Source organism: Pundamilia nyererei, unplaced genomic scaffold (assembly GCF_000239375.1).
Source record: "Pundamilia nyererei isolate P.nyererei 1_Seehausen unplaced genomic scaffold, PunNye1.0 scaffold00158, whole genome shotgun sequence".
In the NCBI taxonomy this organism is placed as follows: domain Eukaryota; kingdom Metazoa; phylum Chordata; class Actinopteri; order Cichliformes; family Cichlidae; genus Pundamilia; species Pundamilia nyererei.
Window position 1 is genome coordinate 1,128,933 of NW_005187559.1, and position 27,044 is coordinate 1,155,976.

A 27,044-nucleotide genomic window follows, 5' to 3' on the forward strand; every position below is an offset into this window, starting at 1 on the left:
CACACACACACACACACACACACACACACACACACACACACACACACACACACACACACACACACACACACACACACAAACAAAAGAGAAAGCAAAAATCATTTGTAGGACGCTTGACAGACGGAAATGAACAGATAGAAATGTTTTGCAGTCATCATCTCGGAAATTTGATGAGAGATCGAGATGAGCAGTTAAATGTTTTGCTCATTTGAACCTTATTCAAAATTACTTTTATATTTCTAGGCAACAAATTACCTATTGATTAACTGGTAAATACATAGAATTGGTGGTACTGCATCAGTCTGAAGGCTTGGTATTATTAATTAAATCCTTTCATCAACGTATCAAGTATCATTTTGAGTACATTGTTGACATTGTTAATAATCAGCATAATGAAGACCAATCAATCCATCTATAATAGCTGCCTTTTAGTCCCTAGAAAGCTAAAAAAAACACACACACACAAAAAGAAATAAACATGCTACAATGATTTGCCTTTGTCCAAGAGCTTAGTGAGGAAAAATCGTAGTTACTTGGTTCTGCAGTTACTGGCTATACTTCTGTGAGATTACAGCATTTGGCAGATCCGTGTAAATTTTGCGACTAATTAACAAGCAAGACTTTGCGTAAGGTTTGATTGGCATAGGTTTCAGTCGACAAGTAAGTGTGAAAGTGAAAAATGAGAAGAAAGAAACTGATGGAAAAGAGTCACTCAAACAGCATTAATATTAATCTTCTACAAAGAAGATTTAAAGCTGAAAATCACCAAGATCACATATAATTTATGAATGATTTATTAAATAGAACTCTTGACAGAGTCATGCTGAAGCTGCTGAAAATGTGATGATTGGCATGTTGTGTGAAGTACTCGCCTTTACACAGAGTGGCTGTTAACACTTTAATTTCGATTTGAGTTTTACTAAATGTTTTACAAATCTGTGTAAACACGGAAATTGAACAGTTTTGTTTAATTAAGTGAAATGCCCCACATATTTGGCTGGAAATGTAGCCCGTGTTTGCCAACAACGCAGCAAAAAGTGGGATTCCATTTGACTTATCAAAGAACTCATTTAATTTTCCAGTAGACACGACTGGTTCCTCGGCACACGGTAATTAATGCATTGCAGTTCATGAACTCCCAGTGTTGAGGATACCTCAAGTGTGTAATGCAAAAATTAATGCGGTGACTTGCATAGCAAATTCTCACTACTAAGGGTGCCACCCTGTTTACATCTGTCTGTATCTAAAAACAACTGTAAATCCAAGTCAACTACAGAGCACTTCACAATCTAAGGAATATTAAAAAGGATGCCTGAATGTCTGCGTGCATGGAGCTTTATCTGACTCCAGTTCGCCTTTCACTATTACACCCAGCTCTGTCTCATTTGTATGCTCCCTTAGGAAGATGGTGCTCCCTCCACTGCATATTGTTTAGTCTTTTATCCAGAGAATTGCTACAACGAACAAATGCAGTTGTAAAATTAAATAAACTTATTGGCTTTCAGATGCAAACTACAACGGTGTTATCTGCAAGGTCAGACTGGGTGATATCCAGTGATATCTGATCCCCGGGGATTGCTGTACCGTGCGTGTTGAGCACTGAATTACAAATGCTGCATTAAAGATATGATGAGCAGATGCTGGCGCGAGAAGGAAGCTGCCATTAAAAGTGCGCAGAACAAACAGTTTTTAATTTTCAATATTACAGTTAACATCCCACTGTTAACCCTATGGTGACTTTTATCATGTGGATACTATCATGTGGAATTCTGTCCAGATAGCTAGAAAAACACACTGAGTGACTCCTTTAATTGGGTCGTCGAGGTAGGCGAAGAAAGACTGATGTTGTTGAGATGAAAGTAAATAAGAGGCGGGAGCATTTGTGTGACTTTGTTTAGATAAGAAACGGTGACAGTAGGTGGGAGGATAAGGAAGCGGCAGGTTCAGTTAAACTACATAATCATTTGACTTAAAACCATGCTTCTGCCGCCAATGCCGAACTTTATTTGAAATTGTGCACATGTGGGTTTTATAATTGAGGCCGACCTTCTGCTTTGATTTGTGTGTTGATGTAGGCGTGTGTATGCTTAATCATTCCCTGTGTGCTCAGCGTCATTTTCAGAATTCATTTTTGGTTTTTTTGTTAGGAGGATTTCAACCAAAGTTGTACTCCATGGGGCCTTTCTGCCTTTTCACAGAGGTCCTGCTGGAGTTCCACCTAAAACATTGTAATTCGCCATTGAAGCCAGAGGTTGGAAGAGGCCTTGGAGAATAAGAGGACATCTATTATGCTGCAGGTAATGAGTATGATAAGCATGTATTTTTTAGAAAGAGAAATCGGGAAATAAAGAAAGCACCTGTCAGTAGAGGGCGCTATCTCTGTTTCTACTGTTTTTGGCTGAGCAACCTGTTGTGTTGCCACTGTGTTAAATAAAATGTGTATCTAAGTGATGCGCCAAGAGGAAATACACAAATGTAAAAAAAAAAAAACACAACCCAAAACTACATTTTCATCTGCAACAACATGTTGACACAAACAACCTGCTGTGTCTTTACTCTGTGGGCGAAGAAGTCTGTTTCCTGTGTATACGCATGTACACATGTATGCGCACGTGTGAGTACTTACTCTCCACTGTGAGAGTGATGGGCTGACTGGTTTTGTTCTCCCCGTTTTTATCATTAACTGCCTGGGCATAATAACGTCCTGCGTCAGGGGCCACGGTGGACAGGATGACGAGCGTGTTGTCCAGGGCGATGGCACTGAGTATCCATGCAAATAAAAACACGCATTAGTTTTAAGGACAGTGCATTAGTGAATAATAATTCCTGCAACAATCACCCTAGTCTCAGAAAGCTACAAACTGCCTTTAGGTAGTGTGCAGCTGCACCAAATTAAGGCCACCAATTTGGCTTCCAATTAAAAGGTGCAAAGAGTGGTAGAAATTTCCAGTCCATTTCATTTCAGCCAACTGCTGTACATTGCAAAATTCATCCTCAAACAAACTCAAAACCGTACATTCGCACACATAAACACATTAACAAGCACACAGAAACACTCAAATCATTAAACCAGTGAGTAGTTGTTTCACACAGTCAATAAATCTGAAGGGTAAACTGACACACATACGCATACATATCACATAAATTACCACTGAAAAGAAGCAGAGAGAGACAATTTTATGAGCACTTCTCTCTACAATATACACAGTGTGTTTAGGAAATAACTCAGAACATGTCTTGCTTTTTATTATCTGCTTAATATATAAAGTACTTCATTAAAGGGTTCACTGTCATCTTAATTGTTATAGATCCCCGAGGGTTTCTACAGAAACACACTTGCGGCCAGTCTGAGTTTTGTCCATGGAAGCAGTTGCTTGGCTGGCTATTGACGCTGTTGGCTATTTCTCTTAATAGTTTAAGACAGCTTGGTGCAACTAATGAACTTTGATTTCAACATATTTGAGGTATACAAGAGACATCAGGATTCATCTTTATGCAGTTCTTCCTGGTTGATGGAGATTTGAAAAGAAAGTTAAAAAGCAGTAAAGTAGTATGTAAGGTTTAGGCTCTCACGACCAATACTGATGTTGATATTTGGTTAAAAAGCTGTTGATTCAGACATATTTCCTTAACATTTGCTGGTTGTGACATCTATGCTTAGTAAGGACTCAAATAAGATGATATGATAATGCAGTTTAAAAAATAATGAGTTTTTATTGTTTCAAGTGGATTACTCATTTTTAGATGTCCCATTTTGGCTGGTTGTTGTATTTGTGGCGTTCCCTATTTTTTGAATGAGGGAAGCGAGCGTAAGAGGGAGAATACCTTCTGACTGACAAACTATGCAACATCATCAGTCATGGTTGAAGGGTGTTTCTCTTCTTTACTTTTTAAATTTGTATATTTCTTTAAATTTGTATATTTCTTGGACTGAAATATAGGCAAATATCAAATATTGGCTCTATTTCACAATAAATCTAACAACCGCTCGAGTAGTTATTTATGCACTTAAAATGGATTTTTCTCACGGTAATTGCATTTGTAGTATTTATGACAATTTTCAGAAAATACACGCACATATAAAAACCATGAATGTGTAAAAGGTGCAGTTTTCAAGTCCAATCTTTTCTGTCACTGCTGTGGCCCAGCACCCTCTTGAATGACTAAATGTAGGTTAGGCTGATGGTTTGGTGAAAATGAGAGCTGACGCCAAGCATGGGGCCAGATTAGGCTCATTGTATCTGCCAGCATCCACCTGATCGGTGCAGGATAAACAGACAGACTCCTGGACAATTAGGAGCTGAGGCTCTTACAGATTCAACAGACACTTAAAGAAACGCACATTGATACACAGACACACACCTGTGAATATCAATGTGGCCTGACACAAAGCGAGCAAACAAGCGGTAAATGTAGAGTATCCTGTCAGTGACTCACATTGTCACGGTGCAAAGTTTCACTGCTTTGCTTCTAATAAGATTCACCTCTAAACAACACGATAACTAGCTCTGGGATTGGTTGGACATTCATGGAAAGGACTGAGATTTTTCTTACAATATTCCTCAGTGCTTCTACTGCAACTTTTACAGCTGGACTCAGAAAGTACTTTCACCAAATCTATGCTTTAGCCAACAACATGCAGCCCAGGGTAAATGTCTTCATGTCAGCTATGACATGATGGTGAGCATAGATAAGGAGGTGCTTTCTGTGACATTATAGACAGCCTACATCTCTTTTCTGGATAACAGATATTAATTTCACAATATTTATTAAGGAATATTGGATATTTCCACATAATTCAAAAAACAGAAACAGATAAATAAAGAAAAATTCACTACACAGACCTGCACTTGGAAATGTGTTTCCAATTGGAACTGTCCCTGTGTGAAATGTGTCCTCTGAACCTAATAACTGGTTGTGGCAGCAAGAACTGCAGTCAAGCATTTGTGATAACTGGCAATAAATCTTTGAGATCGCTGAGGAGGATTTTTGTCCTACTCTTCCTTGCAGAATTGTTTTAAATCCACAACAGTGGATGGTTTTCAAGCATGAACAGCCTGTTTAAGGTCATGCTAAAGCATCGAAATTTGACTGAAGTCTGGACTTTGATTGACATTTATTTTGTTTTTTGTAGCCATTCATAGGTGGGCCTCTTGTCCTGCTGCACTACCCAAGTGCGCTAGAGCTTAAGACGTTCTCCTTCAAGATTTTCTGGTAAAGAGCAGAATGCATAGTTTCATCAATTAGGGAAAGGCCTTAAAGTCCAGGTCTTAAAGCTGCAAAGCAGCCTCAGACCACCACGCTGCCACCACTATGTTTGATTGCTGGTATGATGTTTGTTTAAAACTAGACATATCAGAACCCGAACCTTCCAGATAGTTCTGTATTGATAGTCCACAGAGTATTTTCCTAAAAGTACTGGAAATTATCAAGACATTTTTTGCAAATGTGAGACGGGCCTTTGTGTTTGTCAGCAACGGTTTTCATCTTGAAACTCTTAATGATGCCATTTTTGTCCACTGTTTTTTCTACTGTGGAATCATAAACACTAACCTTAAATTAGGCGAGTGAGGCCTGCAGTTCTTTAGATGTTGTTCTCTGTCTTTTTTTTGGGACCTCCTGGATGAGTTGTTGATGTGCTTTTGCAGTAATCTTGGTTGGCCTACCACTTCTAGGAAGGTTGACCACTGTTACAAATGTTCTCCAATTGTGGATAATGGCGATCACTGTGGTTTGCTGAAATCCCAAAGCCTTAGAAATGGTTTTATAACCCTTTCCAGAATGATGGCAGTTGGTGAACTGGTGGCATGGTGGTTTTTTGAGATCTTTTAACCTACTTCACTTTGTCAAACAGCTTTTCACTTGATTTAGTAGGTCTGGCAGTAATCAGGCCTGCTTGTGGTTAGTGAATTATTGATTTAACAAGGGGGGAAAATACTTTTTCAGTTATGTTTGGATAGCCTTTACCGCCTTAATAAATGAAATCATCATTTAAAAACTGTTTGAAATACATAAACATAACAAATGTCTGCAAGATATGCACACACACACATACACACACACACACATACACACACACACACATATAGACCCTTCAAGACAGAAATCTAACCAGGGGTGAGTGCTGTCAGTCAAACCTATCATCAATTGAGGCCTTTTGTCCAATTTTGTCTAATTGGTTCCTCTGCTGCCTGCTCTATCTCTACCCTTCAATCATTCTGCCTGCAAAGTCAATAGGGCCAATATAATAACCCGCTTTATCACTGAGAGGCGATTCAATGATGAACACAAGGCCTGTGCCAACATTCGTTCATCAACTATTCTGCTCAACTTCACTCATGGTGTGTGGGGGGATTGGAAAAAAAAAAATCTGTGAGCAGTATTGAACCTCTTAGAGTTCTCTGAAGTGAAAGATATTCTATTTCAACAGCTCTGCATTCATCTACAGCTCATATATGAGAGAACTTTCTGAGACAGGCACAGAAAAACACAAGTAAGATGCATAAATGCTTTGTCTAAACTAAAGCAATCAAATTGGGGTGAATGGAGGCTTACATGCGACTGCTGGAGGGAATCTTACGCCCATCTCTGAACCAGGTAATCTGGGGCCTGGGGAAACTGTGTATACGTGGTGCACGGATTAGAGCACCCTCGCCCTGGGACACAGTTTGAGACCTCTCACCTTCCACAAAACCCCCCATATCTAGGAGACATAAAAAGTGAGTTAAAAAGAGGGAGACAGAGAAAAGATACTAGAACAGAAAATGCTGAAAATGCCTGCCAGCAAAAAGGATGGAAATAAACAATTGCCATTATTAGCATTAATGTTATGTACCTTTTTCAAAAGCTAAGCGCCTTAAAACAAAGTGACTCATCCACATAGTGTGCATGACGAGCTTTTCACAAAAACAGTGTCTTGCCCTTAATCTGCCAGAATGGAGGATGTATAGAAAGAATCCTTTACTCACAGGCAACCTGCACTTCAGTGCTGCACTGCATTATAGCACCAACTCGGTTTCTCACAATACAGCGGTAATGGCCAGCGTGCGATCGGTCCAGCGAGGGGATCAGGTACCTAATGGGCACACGCAACACAACTGCAATTAGTCATCATCAGCATGACAGACAGCAACATTTGTCATCTTGCTGCTATTATCACCCACACTCAAGATGCTAAATTAATTGACATGTTTCAGTGGGCACCTGAAACGGTGCCTTAATGACATTCCTCTTTGTAATAAGACATAAATGGTCTAAAAAAAAGCAAAATAATAGCGCATCTTTGAAGTGTTATTTGCTGCTGATGTAATCCTGGACAGTGGATAGTAAACCAGAGAAGGAAGAATGAAATTTTAATGTAGAGCGCAGGTCCTGACTGGCAGGACTCACAAAACGCGATTCCTCCATCTTCAGCCTGATGAATCAAACAAGCACCAAGCGCATGTTCTGGCCATCCACAGCTCCGTCTCTCCCCCTTGATGTGCATTCATGTTAGATGGTGCATGTGAAATACTAGCAAAATAACCTAAGCAGTTACTCCCGTTTGCTATAGCCACTTAGGAGTGTAGCTTCCACCCCAGCCATGTTCCCCCCTGCACTGCAATTCGGGGGGTAAGGGGGGGTGGGGGGTCTGATTAAATGGATTCCAGTTCTCCTCTTTGATCAGGGCTGGTGAAGAATAACAAGCAGAGGGCTGGCCTGCAAGGCAGACCCAGAGACTAAGCCACGTGAGAGCGCAGCCAAATGCTTAGGAAAGACAGGGAGAGAAGAAAAAGATGAAGGGGAGAGAGAGGATGTGTGAAAGAAGGTAGGTATAACAGGCAGCGAAGGGATGGTGGGGAGGGGGGCAGCGATAGCAATCAGACACTACCACCTTAGCGTGTCTGTCCATGTCTAGGGTTTTGGTATGACTGTGAGTGGAGTCTAGGAAACTGTGCTAAAATTGGATTGAAAGTGACTTCCACTGTGGACTGCATCTGTCACCTGTTAACTCGCATGCAGGCATAATGCTACACAAGCATACTGTACATGTAGAAGTGGGCACACACGCACACATGCACAGAGGACTTGTTAGTGCAGGGTGAACACTTCTTTTACCACGCTGAGTTGTTCCAATAATTCAACATTGTGTTTAGAGGCTGAAATATGTAATACGAGGTGTCCAGAACATCTCCAAAATAAGTGAAAAAGCATACTACAGCTCACAGATCAAAGTGGCCCATCCACACCATATAAGCTGATAAAAAAGAATTTGCATTGTCTGATTTTATTACGGCAGTGATAGTTTCAGCAAACCGCAAGAGAGGGGAGAGTAAAGAATATTTATCTGCACACACCATCTCGGAATGTTGAATGCAGTGTGAGATACAAATCGGAATAAATTTGATAATCCCTTGAACACAAGATGCTATGTTTCAAGGGAGATATGCAGCCAAATCAGTCCTGAATAAATCCATAGAAATGAGTTTGGAATATGAATAAAAATGAGCAATTGTGCTATTAGTTACAATTAAATGCCTCTAAAATGTCCTCATGTAGTAAGATACTTAGGGTTAAGATAAGGGAAAAAAATAATTATTGCAGGCAAGCAAGGTTGCATTCCTCACCTGTATTCCAAGGAGAAACGTGTAAGCTCAGTACCATTGTAGATCCATTTGAATTCCAGGGGCCAGCTGCCCTCAGCCATGCAAGTAAGTACTAAGCGATTTCCCTCCAGGTGAACCTGGGTTTGAGGAGGCTCCATCTTAAAATAAGGTGGGACATCATCTATTAGAAAAAGAAAGAGAAGAAGAAGAAGGAAAACTGAGTCATATAAAAACATAAAGGAAAAGATGAGTAAAAAGGAAGAAAAAGAAGGAAAAAGCGAAGCAGCTGAGTGAGGGTAGTAAAAATGGCAGTGATTCAGTAACCTCTGCGAGGAGACACAACACAATTTGAGCAATTCACAGGGAAAAAAAGAGGACTCAGAACAAGCTATTTCCATTTTTCTTCTGCACTGATTGGGAACTTGAAGGTCAACAGAAAAGCTTGCCAAAAAGCACACAGAATAAGTTGTTACCGCGAAAGCAGCTTACTCCTTTATTTCAAATTGAAATGTGCTGGCATAGAGGTAGAAGAGCAATTTGTGCAGCAGAAGAAGTGTAAATGAACACTTCCATACCTCTACATCAGTAAAAGAGGATGGGGAAGGAGACAGGCAAGAAGAGCGAGATGGAGGGAAGGGGGAAGAGGAATAGGCCAAAAGCAGATGGAGAAAAATACTGCGAAAAACAAGCATGCTAGAGGTGGAGAGAGTGAGAAATTAGGAAGCGTTGGGGGGTAGGGGTGATAGGGGCTGCTTTAGAAAACACCAAGTTTCCCCGTCTTAAAATCCTTTCTGTGACAGGATGAGTTATACTCTGTGCCTCCCTTCATTTATCTTTATAGTTCCCTAATGCAGCCAGATTATACAGGCCTCATCCGCAACACTGCACACAGCCAGTACAGCCACAAAAAGACTTTAAGGTGATATGCAAGGTCCAGGGCTGAGCTTGGAGACAAAGTGCTTTCATTTGAGCTGATGAAAAAGGCATGATCAGACCTATTGATCTGTCTGCCTCACGAGCCATGGGCGACACTGAGCTGATTGTGCCAGTGTTTGTGGCGGGCTAATTAAAGTCTGTATTAATAGCTGCAGTATGCCGCTGTGGCCTGGAGCATGCCTGGTTCTGTGTCTACTAGGTGAGTCACTCTCATGGCTGATTACTGGAGCCACCCTTGCTCTCCGCACCCATATGCAAGTTCACAGCCAAGATTTATGGCAGTAAATGCAGAGGATGGTGTGGCGGAACTGGGTGAATGTGAGGGCAGCCTTCGCTGGGCAGAGAAGGGGATACAGCAAATTGGACCTGATTGAAACAGAAAATAAAAGAACGACTATGCACCTTTGTGTTTCACGTCGGCAATCATGCTTGCCACAAATCACACACTATGCTTAGCTGCAGCTTAGTCCATTTTCTATCATACAAAAAGATCAAAACTTGCAATTTTTTTCTTCTTTTTTTGATAAAACTACCTGGGTAATCCATTCTTTCTACCACCCTTACATGAACTTTTCAAAAACAAACACTGTTAAACCCAACAGCCACTTGAAACTGATCTTTGTCTGAGCCCAAATGGAGAAGCCGTCCCTATTTTTCCCCAGACACTAGCTGCTGAGTGGTGGCTTTGCTATAATTCTGTCCTCTAGTAAATGCATTTGTACTTGACACACACACACATATCTGCACATACACACACAGAAAATCCCAAAACATACACTTATGGCTGAATAAACACACACCCAACCACTTCCAGCTGGTTTGGGGTTTTGGTGGGTATGTGCACTTAGCGGTATGGCTCTATCAAAAAGCCACCATTAGAGACCTGCACATGCAAAACCTAAACTCACACATCGATCGTCTGGGGCAATACATAATACCGACTTACTGTTGTGAAATTGTGGACTGCGGAATTGAGTGCCCCGTAATCACCACCGCAGTTACCTGTTTCAGCACCATTCATGCATTCACATTTTTTCTGCCTCATATGACACATTCACACAAGCTCTAATAATGACTCCCCAAACAGTGGTTATCTGTGGCACTTGTGACCAATTTCACATCTAGAGCAAAGTGTATATTTTCAGGACCAAAGCCAGCACGAACAGGAAATAAGTCTTGCATGACATAAGTGTGCAGAATTTCTGCTGCGTACCCCAAGAAATGATTGCTATCCACACAAGACCCAGCTGAAGTGATCTTCTTTTTGAGACTCTGTAAGAACTTAAATGACCTGTGACCGCCAACAGTTCTTAATGCTGACAGAAGACAAGGTCAGCTCCTCCGAAGACTGGCCTCTGGGATCTAATGAGTTTCCAGTGGAGAACCTCTTGTCGGATGCGGATTTCTCTCTCCCTCACTGTGCTTTCTGAACTTCACAGTGAAACACTGAGGACACACGCTGCTGATCCATGTTGGTGTCAGTGGTAGGCTCTGCATGTGTGGTGTCAATGGCAGGATTACATTTTCAAGTGTGTTTCTTTTTTTTTTCATGGCAGAAAAATACACAAGTGTGAATAGATGCACTGTCATTGCATAAGTCAAAGTTAGGATAACTTTTTCTTTGCATGCGAAAATTGACACGCATGCTCTTACAGGAGCACAAAGTTCTGTCAATACAGAGTGTGCACATGTCAGGACTCAATGAAAAGTATTCTTCTTAATTTTTATTGTTTAGCAAGGCAAATGTGCTTTGGCTTTGACATATCAGCACGATCTACTTCTCATCATCAGTCTAAATAGGTTCGTCTTGCCCAGCAATGAATACTAAAAAGAATACTTAGCAGCGAGTGCGGGTTTTCTGTTTGTTTTCACATTTGATAGGCACAATAGAGCTTTAAGATTTGGGGTTCAGTGTACCGCACCTGTGTATTATATCTTACAACACTCTGGTGTCACAGGTAATATTTCTCTTAGGGGTCATCTCTTTTTTAAACCACTGTGGCCTTATGGAGCAAATTCTACAGTATAATAGACTTGCACACACATATTATATCCACTGCATTCAGAAAGTGTTCAGCTTTCTTATAGCTCAATGCTAAAATTTCTTCATGCCCAATCTGTTTTTTTATCACTCCACACAAATCACCCAGAAAGACAACGAGAACTTTAAAAGCGTTCTTAAAACATTAAAAGACAAAGCACAGGAAACCATTATAGACCCCTTGCTATGACAAAGGATGTGAATTAGGTTTGGGTTTGGCATGTGCATAAAATTTAACTTCAATCTCTCATTTTTTTTGCTTGATTCTCTGTGCTTCAGTGAAAAATTCCAGGAGTGGCCTTCAAAAGACCTAAACATAAGACAACAGTAGAATATATGATATTTCCCAGAACTTGGCCAAGCTAAACCGAGTAATCAAGGAAGAACCCTCGGAGGAGAGGTGACAAAGAACCCCAACATCTACTTCTTAGGTCCAGTGTGAAGGTGGGAGAAACAACACTGCACTGATTTTGGGGTTTTGGGTTTTTTAATGGTAGTGTGAGGAGACAGATGAAGTCTCTTCTCGTTGAAAAACATAACAGCAAGCTTTGATGTTGCAAAAGATTACCTAAGGGAGTCTCAGGACGTGATAAACAAGATTCTCTGGTCAGATAAAACCAGAACTTTTTTAGCCTCAGTTCCTAACGTTACATTCTGAGGACACCAGACACATTACCGGCTAGGCTCATTACCTGCTTGATACCATCCCAACAGTGAAGAATAATGGGGGCAGCATCGTGTTGGTCATGGCTGATGAGACGCTATGGAAAACAAGTCAGAGTCCTTAATGCAAACCTGTTCCAGAGGATCGCAGAATATAAGTGTTTAAGGAAGCTGAAAAGTTCTTTTCTTCCAGAGACTGGAATTAACCAGAGAACAGTTCCCTTCCTATGAAGCATGAAGTGATAGTGCGGTGTTTGGCAGGTGCACAACATTGTTACCTGCAGGTTTCAAGTCTAGATGGAAAGCTAGGGGAAATTCCTTATAGAGGAACAATTCTTACACCACTATGACCAGAGGTAAAAGCTAACTGAAGCAAGCAGGTCTATGGATGACCGAAAACTGGCATGGAAGGACCAGGAGGGCTTTTATAATGTGGCTGCTGTGCAGAGCAGCTGCCCCTAACAGTCAGTCTGCACCACCACAGCCCATTCACCACAGATATAAAAACACCTTATTCTAACCTGACAGCTGAGGTTGAATGGTGGCATGGCTCCAGCCGGGTCCCCCGCTGCATACACAGAATTTTAATGGCAGTGAGACAAAGACCACAGGCACTGGGGTAGCTTTATAAACCAAAGGCCATTGTGCTCCCCATTGCACCATGCTGGCATGCAATCACACAAACGGTGTTCACATTCAGCTTTTGTCTTATATTCATTCTCTAGCTTTTTTTTTTTTTGCCTAACCTTCTTACCCCAGCTCCACACCAGCAGCAGGGAGCTCTTCTGACCTCTGTTTAATCCTCAGCCACCTGCATTTGAGCCGACGTAACAGCATCCTAGCTGGCACTTGGCTCAAATGCATCTCTGATATTCAGCTATAGTGGTTAGTGGTGCCTGTTTCCTTTGAAGGCCCATTTGTATTCATTTCTCACTCTACCTTGGAAGCTCAACACAAATGCACTCATACTGTATATGTGTGTATAACTTCCCACCTTCAGTCCACCCATGGTGCATCATGTCATACTGGAAAATTTAGAGCTGTCATTTAGGCTCTTGAATTGGACCTTAAGATACGAAATGGGCCATGGCTACCCTCTGATGGGGGTTATGCAACTGTCATGGCTATGACCTTGGCCTAGTAATGGGATGGTGTAAGGGCGTGGGTTGCGGGGTTGATGGAGAGGGGTTAAAAGCATTTTGAAAGCTGATGAAGCTCTTCCCTTATGAATTCGCAGAAGAACACTGACACACATGTATAATAGGAGGATACAGAGGATAGCGAGGATACTCTTTAGAAGTCACATAAGCGCACACTCCTAAAAAGTGTATATGAGTGCGCCCCACCCCCACCATCACCACCACCCCGCCCACCTCCCCTTCGCCCTTCGGAACATTGTTGGTTCTGAAGGTGAGGTTGATCATGAGGAGCCGTCACCGTGACAGCAGGTACCTTGTCGATTTACACTCTATCACCTAGTCGAGTCAGAAAGCAGACCGACACTAAAGGAAGAATTAAGCAAGCGATTGAGTGGGAGAATACAGAGAGAAGGAAGCGAGAGCGGCATTGAAACAGATGGTAAAAAGAAACACAGTGCTTAATGATAATGTCAAAGACACATTGAGAATTGGTGTAAAGAAATGATGAGATGAGGAAAGTGATAGTAGGGAGGAGAGCAATGAAAAGATTGAGGAGTGTGTCCTCCAACACAAGGCACCAAGGTGAAGTGACCCATTACAGTAGAAGTCAAGCAAGCACGCCAGACCTGAAACAGGAAGACGAGATGAAGAGCCTTCATTTAGGGAAATGGCCCATAGTTCAACATCTGTATGTGGTATTATTTGATAGGTTGATGTCCACCCACAACTCCTGCTTACGCTCTTTTGTTCGCAATCCAGAATGAACAAGCCCCCTATGAGATCTTATGCTGTGGAAATATAGAACCCGTGACATGCTATTTAAAGCTCATATACTCCTATAATTATGCTCTCTGCTTGGAGGAGGAAATGAAAAGGGACTATGGATTTTTCATGTTAAGTTGATCTGAATTTTTGAATTTCTTTTTCTTTTTGATGCAGCGCCTGCTTTGATGTTGCAGAAAGAGTCCTCAGGTTGCTACAGATGAAATGCTGCCTGCATCCCAGCTGTGTTTAGTGGATTGCCATGGGTTAATTGATGTGTAATTGATGTGATTAATTGAGGTGTAATGTACCGCGGTGACGTGTCTGGGATCCTACCCACTGCAGGGCCCGTGTGTGTGTGTGTGTTGAGGTGTGCCTGTGTGTCTACAGGAGGCTAGAGCAACACAATTAGAAGCAGTAGCATCCAGCCAACAAATGGAGATTTAATTAGGAGTGAAGACGGAGCGGGAGGCCAGTCAATGGGCAGCAGATTGAATTATCTGGACACACACTCCAGCCGGCAGCGTGGACAAATTCACAGTCAAACACACACTCAAACGCACACACCCTTTCTGTTTGGAATTCTTCCCTGTTTGCCTCACTGCTCCGCTGAGTGCTTTCCTCTACCTCTCTGCTATGCTCTGCCTGTCTCAAACTATCTTCCTCTTTTTGATTTCCTCCTCCTTTTTTCTCTTCCCATCTTAAGTTTCTTTTCTTTTTTTTTCTCCCCCCTTTCCCCACAATAACAGTTTCCTTTCTGCATGTTGTGACTATCTCTCCGTCTCGGCAGCCTTGATCTCTCCCAGTACAGTCGTTTTCCTACTTTCTTTCCCTGGCCTCTCATCAGTTGTCATCTCTCACACACTCTTACTCTCCATGTCCCTTCCTTCTGAGCTCTCTGCCAAGATGTCTCTCCATCTTTTTATGTCTCTTTGCACCCCTCCTCACTCTGTATCCTCTATCCTTTAGTCCCACTCTCTCTCACTTTCCTTACCAGTGTTACTGAGTCACTAGCAGTATATTGTATGGCGTACCGAGGGACATGTCTGTGATATCCAGGAGCCTAATTAGCAAGTCCAGCTCCTGGCAGAGAACACGGCACGCAGAGGAGCACAGGCACAAGGCCCGGCATCAATTAATGAGACCTCGCACACCCACAACCACCATTACACACCCTCTGCAGCATTGAGTCTCTAGTCAGCTCAACCTTGTCCGATGAGCAGTAGAGGAAACCGCAGATGAACAACTGTAGCTAGATTTAAGAAAGTTGTGTCTTTAATCATGAAGGGATAGTCATAGCGCTGTACAAGATAAAGCTGGGAATCCTCCCTGACTTTGTGGCACTCAAACAAGATTTATGCACTGCAGCAGCGAGCTGTGAACATAGCCTTGCATCCAACAAATCAATGTATCATAGAAATGTACGCTAGACACAAGGCAATTTCTTCCTTTCAAAGGACAAAATATATGAAACTGTTTTGGTCTTAAGGAAGTGAGGTTTGGAGAACTCTTTTGGGTTCAGTGCAATGGGAAATGATCCAGACTTCCCACCTGGTGTAGTGTGACTGACATCACAGTATTATTTCCCAGCTGTGACAGACAGCCTCTACAGTTTGGGGGAAGAAGTGAGCCTTTGTGCGCAAGATCACATACACGTATCGTTATGACTTTCCCTTTTTTTCCCTACCCACTAGAGAGAAGGCAGGTGGTTGTAGGTGGCAGAAATAGGTACACATTTTTACTTGATCTTTGTGAGATCTAATTGATATTTTTCAAAAATAAACCCAGAGAAATAGATAAATGCCAGTAAGTGAAACAAGGAGCAAATACAAGAAGAAAAAAAAGGACTGTAAGAGCATCATTGGGAACAGGAAGAAGGGTAGTCTTTTCTCAGGGAATGAGAAGGTTGAAAACAGGCCTAAGTGAATTGAAAAAAAGAAAGTAGGGCGAAGACTAATGGAATAAATAAATAAAATAAGCAAGTGCGTTGAAATGTGAATTCTACAGGGCCCCGGGTCATTAGAGTTAATACTGTGCATAATGCCATCTGCTGTGATTGTTTACACTAGGCTGGATAATTAGATCCTAATTAGTAGATGGTATGGTGGGGGAAACATTATTTCACACGCACTGAGACAGAGATAATCAGATCCACCTGCAATGCTGCCTTGCCTGTCCATCCTGGGACCCGTGGGCAGCTCAGCAAAGATGCAGCTATTAGACAAGTCTTGATTTAATTGCTTGATGCGTTAAACAAATCTGGGCCATTTCCCCTCATCATTAACATACAGATAAACTTGTACGCTTTTGGACTCACTCTCTTAACAATCTGAAAACCTGTGTGGTACTTGTACGCCTCTGTCCCTCACGCTCCTGTGTGTACAGGTGTGTCCCTGTGCATAAAAATGTGTGCTCACATTCTCAACCTCGCGTGCTTGTGACAGTGTGTCTTTAAGATAAAGACACCAGAATTTTTATGAGGCTAAATGCGTGGACTCAAACTGCCATGTCCCATCCGTGCTTTTCTCCCCAACCAAACCCTTTGAACCTCTGAATGGGAGCGATGCAACTGGCATGCTAATAGTGTTTTGCTAAGTGCAAGGTATCACGGTGCCTGCCATTATAATATATGCGCGTGGAATAGCTGGTGATTGTGATTCTTATCAGTGTGGCAGAGTGCATGGGCGCCAAGCAGTGAATGGCAGGGGCTGGCAGTAAATGTTAATGGCAGAGAGCAGCTGACAGAAAAAAGAATTATTATCTCCCTTCATTACATTTACACGGCCTGCCTGTCTGTCTCCCTTCCTTCCGCTGAGCCTAGGAGTGAACAGCAATCAGTGTTGGCAATGCTTTATTTACCTGTTTTGCAGAGAACAAACACCTTCTTTGGTGTGAATGCATAATCCACTCAGGGACTAGGAGTTTCTCACACTTACGATAGGTCAAACAGACTCGATTACTTGTGAGCAATAACGGGTCTTTGACGGGAAAGAGTCACAGATATTATATTAGAAGAGCCAGAGAGTGTATGGAAGGTGGAATACATGCTTGTTTTCATGTTTTCTAATTTTGGTAAGTCTGACGTGTACCAGATGCTCCCACGGGGTGCCCTGTGCTCCTACTAGGCAGTCTGTGGGAGCACAGAGCCCCCTGTTCCTAATTGAGACCTCTGGAATGTAAGAGCTGACAGAACGGAGCTTGTCACATCACTCCCTGCCCAGAACACATTAAAGAGAGGCCCACGACCATTATTTTCTTCCAACATCCAAGCTGCTGTAGACCACCAAGTACTTCTCTGTGTGGTGTGACAGCTAACCCCTCCCCCCCAATTTTGAGTTCCTTCAGATGGCCACTCAAAACTGCCAGCCTCCGTGCAGGTCACTCATCTGACCTTTGAGACATCAACACAGTTCTCTTCGCCGGTTCTTTTCTCTGAAATGCACGCGCACCTCAAGCAGGAGCGAACACAGAGGAGAAACACAGCTCTGTGGCACTGTCTGAAGACAGGCAGCCAGCACTACGCCAGCAGGCAGACAAAGATCTGAACGCACTGACATTATGCTAATGGTAGCGTTTGGCTGGTTCTTACATGACTTCACACCACATTGCTCATCTCAATTACCCGATACAGTAACGGGTGCTGAGTGGGAAGCGTGCAACTTGAACAAAGCAGGAAAAATTCGCAGTCAGAAATACTAATTGTTTCGCGCTCTTCTTGACAATCCTTTAAACAATCCTTGTTAAAACTGCTGCGCATAACAACGTCCTATGTGAATACTATAAATGTGTGCGTGCTTGCGAGTGAAAATAATGAATAATGATTAAACGCTTGATTTTTACAGACCGCACAAGAAGATTAAAGGTGTGATTTTAATTGAGGTAATTTAAGGTAAGAAAGCGGAATATCTGTCCTCTAAATTTGATTACATACAGCATTTGTTACACACACACACACACATATCTTTGTACCTTACCACCCATCTCCTTCAAAAATGCCTGTCATCGCTTCTCCTCATGATTAATGCAACAAGCCAGCATTTCTACTTGAAAAGACTGTGTCATTTTGATCTATAAATTGCAATCTACCTCACAGGAAAACCATACCCCTTAATCAATAGCTTTTTTATAACACTCACAACATAACTACAGCTTTGAGCCCGGTGCCAACAATGCTATCTAATATATGAGGCTGATGATGTTTTTCTAATTATACACTTAAACCCGCACTCAAAACATCGCTCCAAGTGCTGCAGTGATATTGGCAAGGATGTTTTCTTCCATTTTGGAAAACAGCAAAGATTAAGAACCAGAATCCAGCCTGTCCCATCCTAAACCTTTAACTCTCTGCACTGCAACATACCCAGTTCCCATGCAAAGGAATGTTGAGTGGAAAGGTGCTAGGAAGTTTTAAATTTCTGAAAGTAAAAACCAAGGTTAGCTCTATTTGTGGCACAGTCTTATACATATGCAAGTAGCACTTTATGTACAAAAAGGAATTACAACCACAGCAATTTTAGTCTTCACACAATGTCATGTATATCCTGAAGGTTATCGTTAGAAATTACATAAATTTAAATAGCAACACCATCTTTCATCAGGTTAATGTATTCAGTGAGCATTTTTTTTTCACCGCTGTGTTATTGAAATGTTCCCACCAGTGCTCTTAACACGCCAGTGTAAAAAAAAATCATGTTGGCAATTCTCTGAACTTTCTCCGCCTCTAAGGACCTACAAAGTGGAGGGATTGACTGCTGTTGGCTGCAATAGCACACTGAAATATGTGCAGACGATCAAGCAGATATGGCATAATGTTACTGGCGCCCAAGCAAAGGCATGAGTGATTTGAAGGCTTAATGTGGCCCTCCACACCACACAGAGTTATAGCTTGTGATTTGCATCATAAACGTCTGTTAAATTTCCACTTTTGGAAATGAATATCGTTAAATGACAACCTGACAGGGAGCCAGATGGGGGAGGTAGGAGTGACACTTTTTTTGCATTCATATTTTCCACTCATGATGGGACCTAATTCCATATTACTACATCTATAAGCCGTGCATAAATACACATCAAATAGTGCATTTTTCAAACCTCATAATCCCTGGATAATCTTCATCTACAATATGAGCAGCACTAAATTGGAGAGAAGATTTGCAAATGAACATATTTACATCAGTCCCATTAGTGAGACACTGAGGAGATACTGCACAGAGATCTGCTGCTGCTTTGAAATGCCTGTAGGGACTTAAGAATTTTATTAGAAGCACTTTAACTTATCATGCCATGGTAAGTAATGCGCTTTAATACACATATAATGCTGTGGATTACAACTCTGGATATTAATAAATCATCAGTTTTTTTATTTAGTATTGCTCTTTTAACATATTGAGTAAATGAAGTGCTTTAATGAGTAGCATGGATTCAAGGACTTTTTGTGCTTCACTGCATGTGTGTCTGTGTGTGTGTGTGTGAGAGAGATGTGGCAGTAATACTAGAAGTGTTCACCTTCATTTGAGTTTTAGATCATATCTGCTCAGCCAATCACATGGACGCATTTGGACATGAAAACTGTAGACATGTTCAAGATGACCTGTTTAAGTTCAGACCGAGCATCATAATGAGGAACAAAGGTGATTTAAATTACTTTCAATATCGGATAGCTGTTAGTGGGCTGGCCTGAGCAGTTCAGAAACTGCTGATCTACTGGGATTTTCCCACACAGCCGTCTGAAGTGTTTATACAGAATAGTGTGAAAAAGAGAAAAAGGTATGCTGTGTTGGGGGTCCAACCCACTTTTAGCAAGGTGCACCTAATAAAGTGTCCAGTAAGTGTATAGAAGCTGTGACAGTGCGTGTATGTACATATCTTTCTATAAGGTGCTAATGTATATTTGAATTGCTGATCAGACTAAAGGGATGTGCAAGTAGTCGACAGCTCTTTAATGACAGACAGATCAAAGCCTATCATGCTCCGCTTTGAGATGAAAGGGATCGTTAGCTGCGGGTCAACAAGTCATTATCAATGAGCAAGCTACCCATACTCTGCTTTGTGTGCACATGCGTGTGCATGTGTTCATGAGCCTTCAGATGCCCATCACAAACATCCATATTGCTCTCTGATCTCTGCACAGCATGTGGGAGGTTCACTGGTCTCTCCTGGGGCCCATTTCCCCACAGACAAATGCCGCTCCAGCAGTGAGAGCTAGCCTCATCTATTGTACCTCCTGCCTCCATCAACTCACTTTCCATCTATTACGACCCAACAGTCCGATCTTCATGGCTGAAGCTCATTGTAAAACCCTAGCCTTGCTGATTCAATAGGCTCTGGAGGGTTCTGACAATGACCAATTCACTCATGACTATTATTCATCACAAAACCTTTCCAGCTCTCCAATAAAATCCACCACCCACCTTTCCTACTCTGTTTGGTATGCTGTAACAATCCATCACTTCCAAATGTTCTGTTGCCCCTGTCGGATGTAGCATGCACACACAAACACACGTTTACACACGCACATAACTTTTCTCATACAACTCCACTGAACAAACTCTTTCTCACCTCAGAAATTGCTATTTTGGTGCAGGGCTATTCCTTCCCTCAGCAGTTTCACATAAATTCTTTCTTCCTTTACAAACATTCGCTCCTGGCTTCTTTCTATCATCCACCCTTCTCAACCGCAAACTGCTCTTTTCCACTGCCAACCCTGTCTCTCACCCTCCCTCTCACCTTCAGATGCCACCCATCCACTGCCTCCATGCCTGACTGCTTTGACAGGCCTAAGACTCAAGCGGGGGAGATTTGATCCCTTCCAGAAGTGAAACTCTGGCAGTGGGGTCCACTCTCCAACCGCTGGACGTAGAGCCCTGAGCCACCAATTAAAAAGTCATGAAGGCTTTTAGGGCCATGCAGGACTGTATTTTGCCACTCTGCTGAGGATTGGCTGCCTGAAAATAGTCTTTGTGTTCCTGAGACAACAGTAGAATATGCAGGGGGTGGGGGTTGAGTAGATGCGGGTTAACAGAGCAGCAGTGCGTGGGCCACTTCGCTCTCCCTTGTGCTCTTAAGCAGCACTCTCCCGGCCCTTCATTTCCTCAGATTGGATGAAACACCCACTGTTTATATGTATGGTTCATCACAGACCCCTATATGAGCGCTGCATATAGGTTTCTAGTGGTGTGAGAGTACAATTGCCTTAACTCATGAGGGTCCCCACTTCCTTTCCATCACATCAACAACAGACTGAGCTACAAGAGGTTACATCCAGGTTTATGCCTTATAACAACATACATTTTTTCTGATAGTAACTAGCGTACTATGGCATTCTTTGAAGATGAATAATATGCACAAAGAAAATGTAAGCTTGTATGTCTTCCAATCGTTTGTTTTAAAAATGAGCTCACAAATTAAGCAGGTGACCATTTGTGTCACACTTTTCCACAAAAACCGGCTATATACAACATTACACGTGTGAAACAAGATGTTAATGCACTGCGAAAAAACCAACTGGCCTTCCACAATTAGTTTAGTCTCACCAACAGCAACCATCCATACCACTGTCACAAACAGCAGCCAGCTGTTAATGGAATCAATAAAGCTTTGCAAATATTTACAGGACAAGAGAGCCTCAAGGCAATCAATTCCAATCTATAGAACGATGGAAGGTTCTTCTGTGGCTATGTTTCAGGTTAGAGAAATCAATAAAGTCAGCTTTGGATAAAAAACAGGAAAACAAAAATAAAGAAATAACACCTGTAGTTATGACTGTGCCCTTCAGTCTTCCACTCCTAGGTCCTGTTCTTCCTTTCATCATCCTGACCCTTGTGTTGGTTCTTCTTTATTCCTCCAAAGTTGTCCAAGTTTGACATCAGCGGGTGTGACTCCCAGCAGGTAGCGGGAGCCGCGGGGAGTGCACACAGTGAGGTATTGGGAGACAGCTTTTGAAGAAGGAAGCAGGTAGTGGATGTGACAGGCTGTTGAAAGCCAGGAAGATAACAGCATCTGCTTCCGGAAGTCTTAACAGGTAGAAAGTAAATTATAGGGTGGTGGCAGGATGGATTGGAGGGGTGAGAAGGCCAGGCGAATTCTCTGGATAATGGGATATAAAAACAATGTTGCTCGGTTTCTGCATACATTCACAGCCAACAAGGATGGCAGGCTGAGTGACAGAAGTGCAGAAACGCTGCAGAGAATGAGAAAGAAGGGTATATTAAAAACAGATTGCTTCCATTTCTCTCCGGGGGCAGATTTTTTTATGCACAAGGTTGTAATCCCTACTTTATGTTCTGTAGTAACTAGCTCGATAAAATACATCAACCCAGCACATTAAAAGTGAATAAAAAGGAGTATATAAAAGTGTGTCAGGGTGGCAGGAATCTATAGAAGTCAAAACCCCCAGGGTGATTGCTGATTTATTGATGCATTGATGCCTGCTAATACACTGACGAGTTCAGCAACTTTTCATAAATAGGCAATAATGTCAGGATTTCCTTTGCTATGCATCCGGTTACCAAGTCTCATGCAGCTCCCTGATCTTCAGCCTAACGATCAGGTAGTTGGAGGCAAAGGATGAACTGATCATAAAGAGACTGTTTCCCTCTGATGCCACTCTGTTTTTACTCTCTCGCACACAACAATCCTCGAGAGAAGGAGGGAGGTTCACAGGGAGCTACGGCGTCTGCCAGCGGCCAGCAGCATCTGTTTAACAAATCCAACCTCCCTTGTAACATGCATGTGGGGAAAGTGAGTGTACATTAAATAGCCACACAAAAACCCCCTGGTGGCCAGATTTAACATAAATGGATCATTCTCAGAGCAGCTGGAAGGCTGTACAAACAGTGCTTCTCAAGGGCATACTGTACAACAAGTGCACGGATAACAGTGGAGCAGCATGTGACTGTACATATTACAAAGCATCCCACTGCCCCAGGGCTTGAAAACCTGGTCGAATGCTTCATCACTTAAAGTGAATGCTTTACCGTGTGTATGCGAGTTACCGTACAGATAAATCAGGCAGATATGTGCATAAATCAAATGTTACCAACAGTTTATATTTTGCACTGTGTGTGTCAAGGAGATATGAATACTGCATGGTTCGCACTCTGAAAAATGACTGCATCCTCATCTGATAGATATTTCACAGCATGGCTCAATTAATGGAATTTTTCAACTGAGCTGCAAGAGAAATCCATAAAACAGATCAAACTGAAAATGTACCGGACAGAAAGCGCGTGTATGTGTGTGCACAGTCGGTTTGAGTAAGAGAGGAAAGCAGAGAGACACTGACCACACAAACTTGAGGGTCCACTTGGCAAAGCACATGTGGTTATGACTGCCAACTTGTGAAAAATGTCAATTACTTTCTCTACATCTGAAACTTTTATGAATGCTTCTAGGCTGTATCAAAGCCTTCCACCTCACCAGCTCGCTCAAAAATGTTTTCTCTCAGAGAAAATCAGCTTTAATTATTAAAAGCGTGGCTTCAAGTTTATTAGTGTTTTTCAGGACTTCCTTCAAAATGCCGTCCAAGGAGATGTTGTGCATATCAAAACGATTCTATTGATTCTAACCTCCTTTCTTTGTTGCAAACAGACAGACTGTCAAAATCCTCAGATCTCCTGCCTTCAGTCAAAGGCTTGTGATGCATTACAAAGACAACTGTTTGCAGACACACAAGTCATAATAATAAGGAATGATGCTAGTGATCAAAGCTTGGAAATAGCAGGTGGTCTTTTAGTTGGCCACACAGGGATTCCAATCTTTTGACCCCACCGTGACTTGACCCAGCCTCATAGCCTTCTCTACAGCAGAGAGCTGTATAGCTTTCCCAGCAATGCATCAGATAGACAGAGAAACAGACAGGGATGATCTTTCTACTTGTATAAGCAAGACTGTTTTAATCCCTTCAGGATCAAAGGCAGCTGTAAACCTTGCCTCCCTTTCATTAGGGTGTGACAGAAACCCTCCCTTTTATTCAGGACTGAACGGCCAGGTTTGATCAATCAATAGCAGTCCACTAACTTCGGCTTAAGTGGCCCTGGTCTAATCATTCCTTTCTGAAAAATGGAGGATGAGGTGGTGGGATCAGACACACTCCTGCACTGTTTCATCAAAACAGCCTCTGGTCTGGGAATGAGTCAAATTACACCATGCTTTGTTATGTTCTGTTTCAGCAGAAAATCTGCTGCCTGACAAGCAGAACCTAAGACTTTAAGTCCCATAACTCAAAAAAATGAAACTCAGAATTCTGGTGAAAGGACAGAATAGGGATCAGCCAGGCTGTTAGAGTGGCTAACAACTGGGCTGCTGTCTGACTTTGCTATTGTTACTCACTGGAGGAATGTAATCTTCTTAATCACAATCTAAACCTGCAGAACAATTGACCCATTTTCATATGCAGCTTCTTATCTCTCAATGCATGCCCATATCTCATTTAGAAGTGTTAGAAATCCCTTTTCAATCTAGGTGATCTCTTCTCACCAACCTGCCTCCACATTCCTCTAATCCACTCTGATATACTCTAATGCATATCAGCCAAACAGTGTCATGTTTATATACTGAGTAGCAGGTTCTGCTTTGCTATGCTATTCTGTCTATTCCTATCCGCACTCATCAGAAAAAAATGCAGGTTTTTCACTACTTTTTTCTACATACTTGTATTTAATTAAAGTGTAATATGTCATTCCTTTTATTGCTTACTCACTGGGTCCTTTTTTATACAAACGTGCCTAATACATTCCATAAATGTAAGCTAGACTTCACAGGATGTATTTCAAACTCTGAAAACAAATTCAAGTATTACAGAAGGCTGGAAATAGATTTAATTTCCAGTTTTAATTAAAGTTTAAATTTAAAAAAATTGTGAGTTATTGTGATACGCACCAGAGTCATAGATTTAAACTCACTTTTGAAACAGGATTAAAAAGTCGCAATCCAAAACAAAAAAAGAACGCAATTGCATTAATCTGGACGAACCACACACCCGCATTTGAATGCGATGAATGTGTGCATGTGTCTCAGTATAGTGCATATAACATAAATCAGTCATGATTTTTTGACAGGTTTCCAGTGGAGTGAGTTTGACATATTTTCTGCTCATATCGCACAAGGCAAAAAGCAAAAGTCTAATGATTTTAGGTGCAAACAAGCAGCTGTGCTGAAATAGTAACCACATTGACATTTGAAGACATTTGAGGAGTATTTTGCTGACATCAAACACTTCCATGTACATATGTGCAAATGAGGTGATTTTAGACACAACAAATCTCCTGCTCATTCTTCTTCCTGGGGAAAACAATGACCTTTTGTCAAAGCAGCTGGCGTGTCTCAGTTAAACACACGGTGTCCTTTTGTTATGTTGCCCGATGCACTGGGTTATGGCTACTGGGTTATGGTCTGTCACTCCCAATGTGTCATTTTTCATTGTGCAGGGTTACTATTATAAAGAAGCGCATTGTAACAGCGATCAGTCTTTTTCTAAGCAAATCCTAGTTTTTAGTGACGAAGGAGTCCCGTAAACTCCCTAAAAAAGAACCCATTACTTTTAAATACCTAAACCGAATACTTTCTATGGCCCAAACTTAAACAGTCAGTGAAACTAAGTGAAAAGGAAATAAATCTGCTGGTGAAACAAAGCATAAAAAAAGAGACAAAGTGCAAAATAGAAGAATCCAAAGTGGACATCCAGTCCTGGTTGATAAACCAACAGGAGAGGTCTATAAAACATGATCATAATCATAAACATAATCTCTTGGTGTCTAATATTGCAGCGGCTGATGCATCAAGGTACCAAAGAGATGCAGGTGGCGTCTAACAAAACAGCATTAAGTGACATCCTGGGAGAACAGTGCATTGACTGCTCCTACTAGAACCAGCTCAGTGTTCAAAGCAAATTAAAATCTCCAACCTTCATAAAAATTAAAAGACCTCCAAGCTTAGTTGGTCATCATTAACAATGCCTGTTTTTTTGTTGTGCAGTGTTTAGATTTGATTATTATAATAATTAATTAATTTCCATTGGTACTTGTTTATCTATTACTAAAAGTGTTATCATATATACAAGTCGACTATGTGTGCACAAGCCTGGTTTATATAATCCACGCATGTGTTTTTCAATCTGACAGCCGAAGAAGGGTGTTGCTGAAGGATTACCATAGTGGTGGCAGACCGTCTGGAGATCAAAAAACTGTCTTTTGCCTTGACTGGATGCCAGTCTGTCTCCCCCTTCTTTTCCAATACTCAATTTCTTTCCCCCTCTCCCTCTCTGCATTCCTTCTCAATGGAATGAAAGGGGACGGGCTCTCTTCAGCGTGAGCAACGGTGGCATTATTGTCAGCGTGAGCTGCCTATCGTTGTCATGCGTCTGGCTGGACCCCTCCTGTCGGGCTGTCACCACGGTGTGAAGATGAGACGTGAAAACTTTGGTAAATTTGTCGAGGGGGAAATAAAGCATGGCGGCCCACTGATCTGACACCCTTATCTTCATGGTATCAGTCCCCTCAGACATAGACAAGTCAGTCAGCTGAATCAAATGTAAGTAATACACACAGGCACACAGATACACACGCAAAATCAATATAAAGTACATCAAAGATTGCCCATCTACTAGTCCATATGAAATTAATATGACATAAGCAGCTGATGCCAAGTCAGGGAGTATCAGAGAGAAACAAAGCCTGCTGCAAAGAAAGCTCTGACCTACATGAAACTGCTTCGGCTATATAGTAGACTGGACAGTACCAGAAATAAACTGATCTGCTTTCCTCTATTGCTTTCAGTATTGATCCAAGTTTAGAAATCTGTAAAACTGTCTGGAGGAAAAAGGGGGTTTCAAGAAATCATACCGTCTATAAAAATGCAGTTTCTAAAAAAAATCTGCTAACCATTCTGCATCTGCATAGGTATGTATGTATGTATATATAT

At 41.8% G+C, this 27,044-nt stretch overlaps 1 protein-coding gene across 6 annotated transcripts in view; it reads right to left on the reverse strand.

Annotated features, from left to right (window-relative positions):
- LOC102196955 (protein sidekick-2-like) overlaps positions 1–27,044 on the reverse strand; it is an 85,551-nt gene that overhangs the window by 28,733 nt on the left and 29,774 nt on the right. For all 6 annotated transcript variants that reach the window (XM_013913894.1, XM_005745429.1, XM_013913892.1 and 3 more), the window contains exons 2-5: positions 8,607–8,766; positions 6,969–7,075; positions 6,556–6,703; positions 2,627–2,760 (exon numbers count right to left, since the gene is read on the reverse strand). In XM_013913894.1, the coding sequence (XP_013769348.1) occupies positions 2,627–2,760; positions 6,556–6,703; positions 6,969–7,075; positions 8,607–8,766 (549 nt within the window). The remainder of the gene's footprint in view (positions 1–2,626; positions 2,761–6,555; positions 6,704–6,968; positions 7,076–8,606; positions 8,767–27,044) is intronic.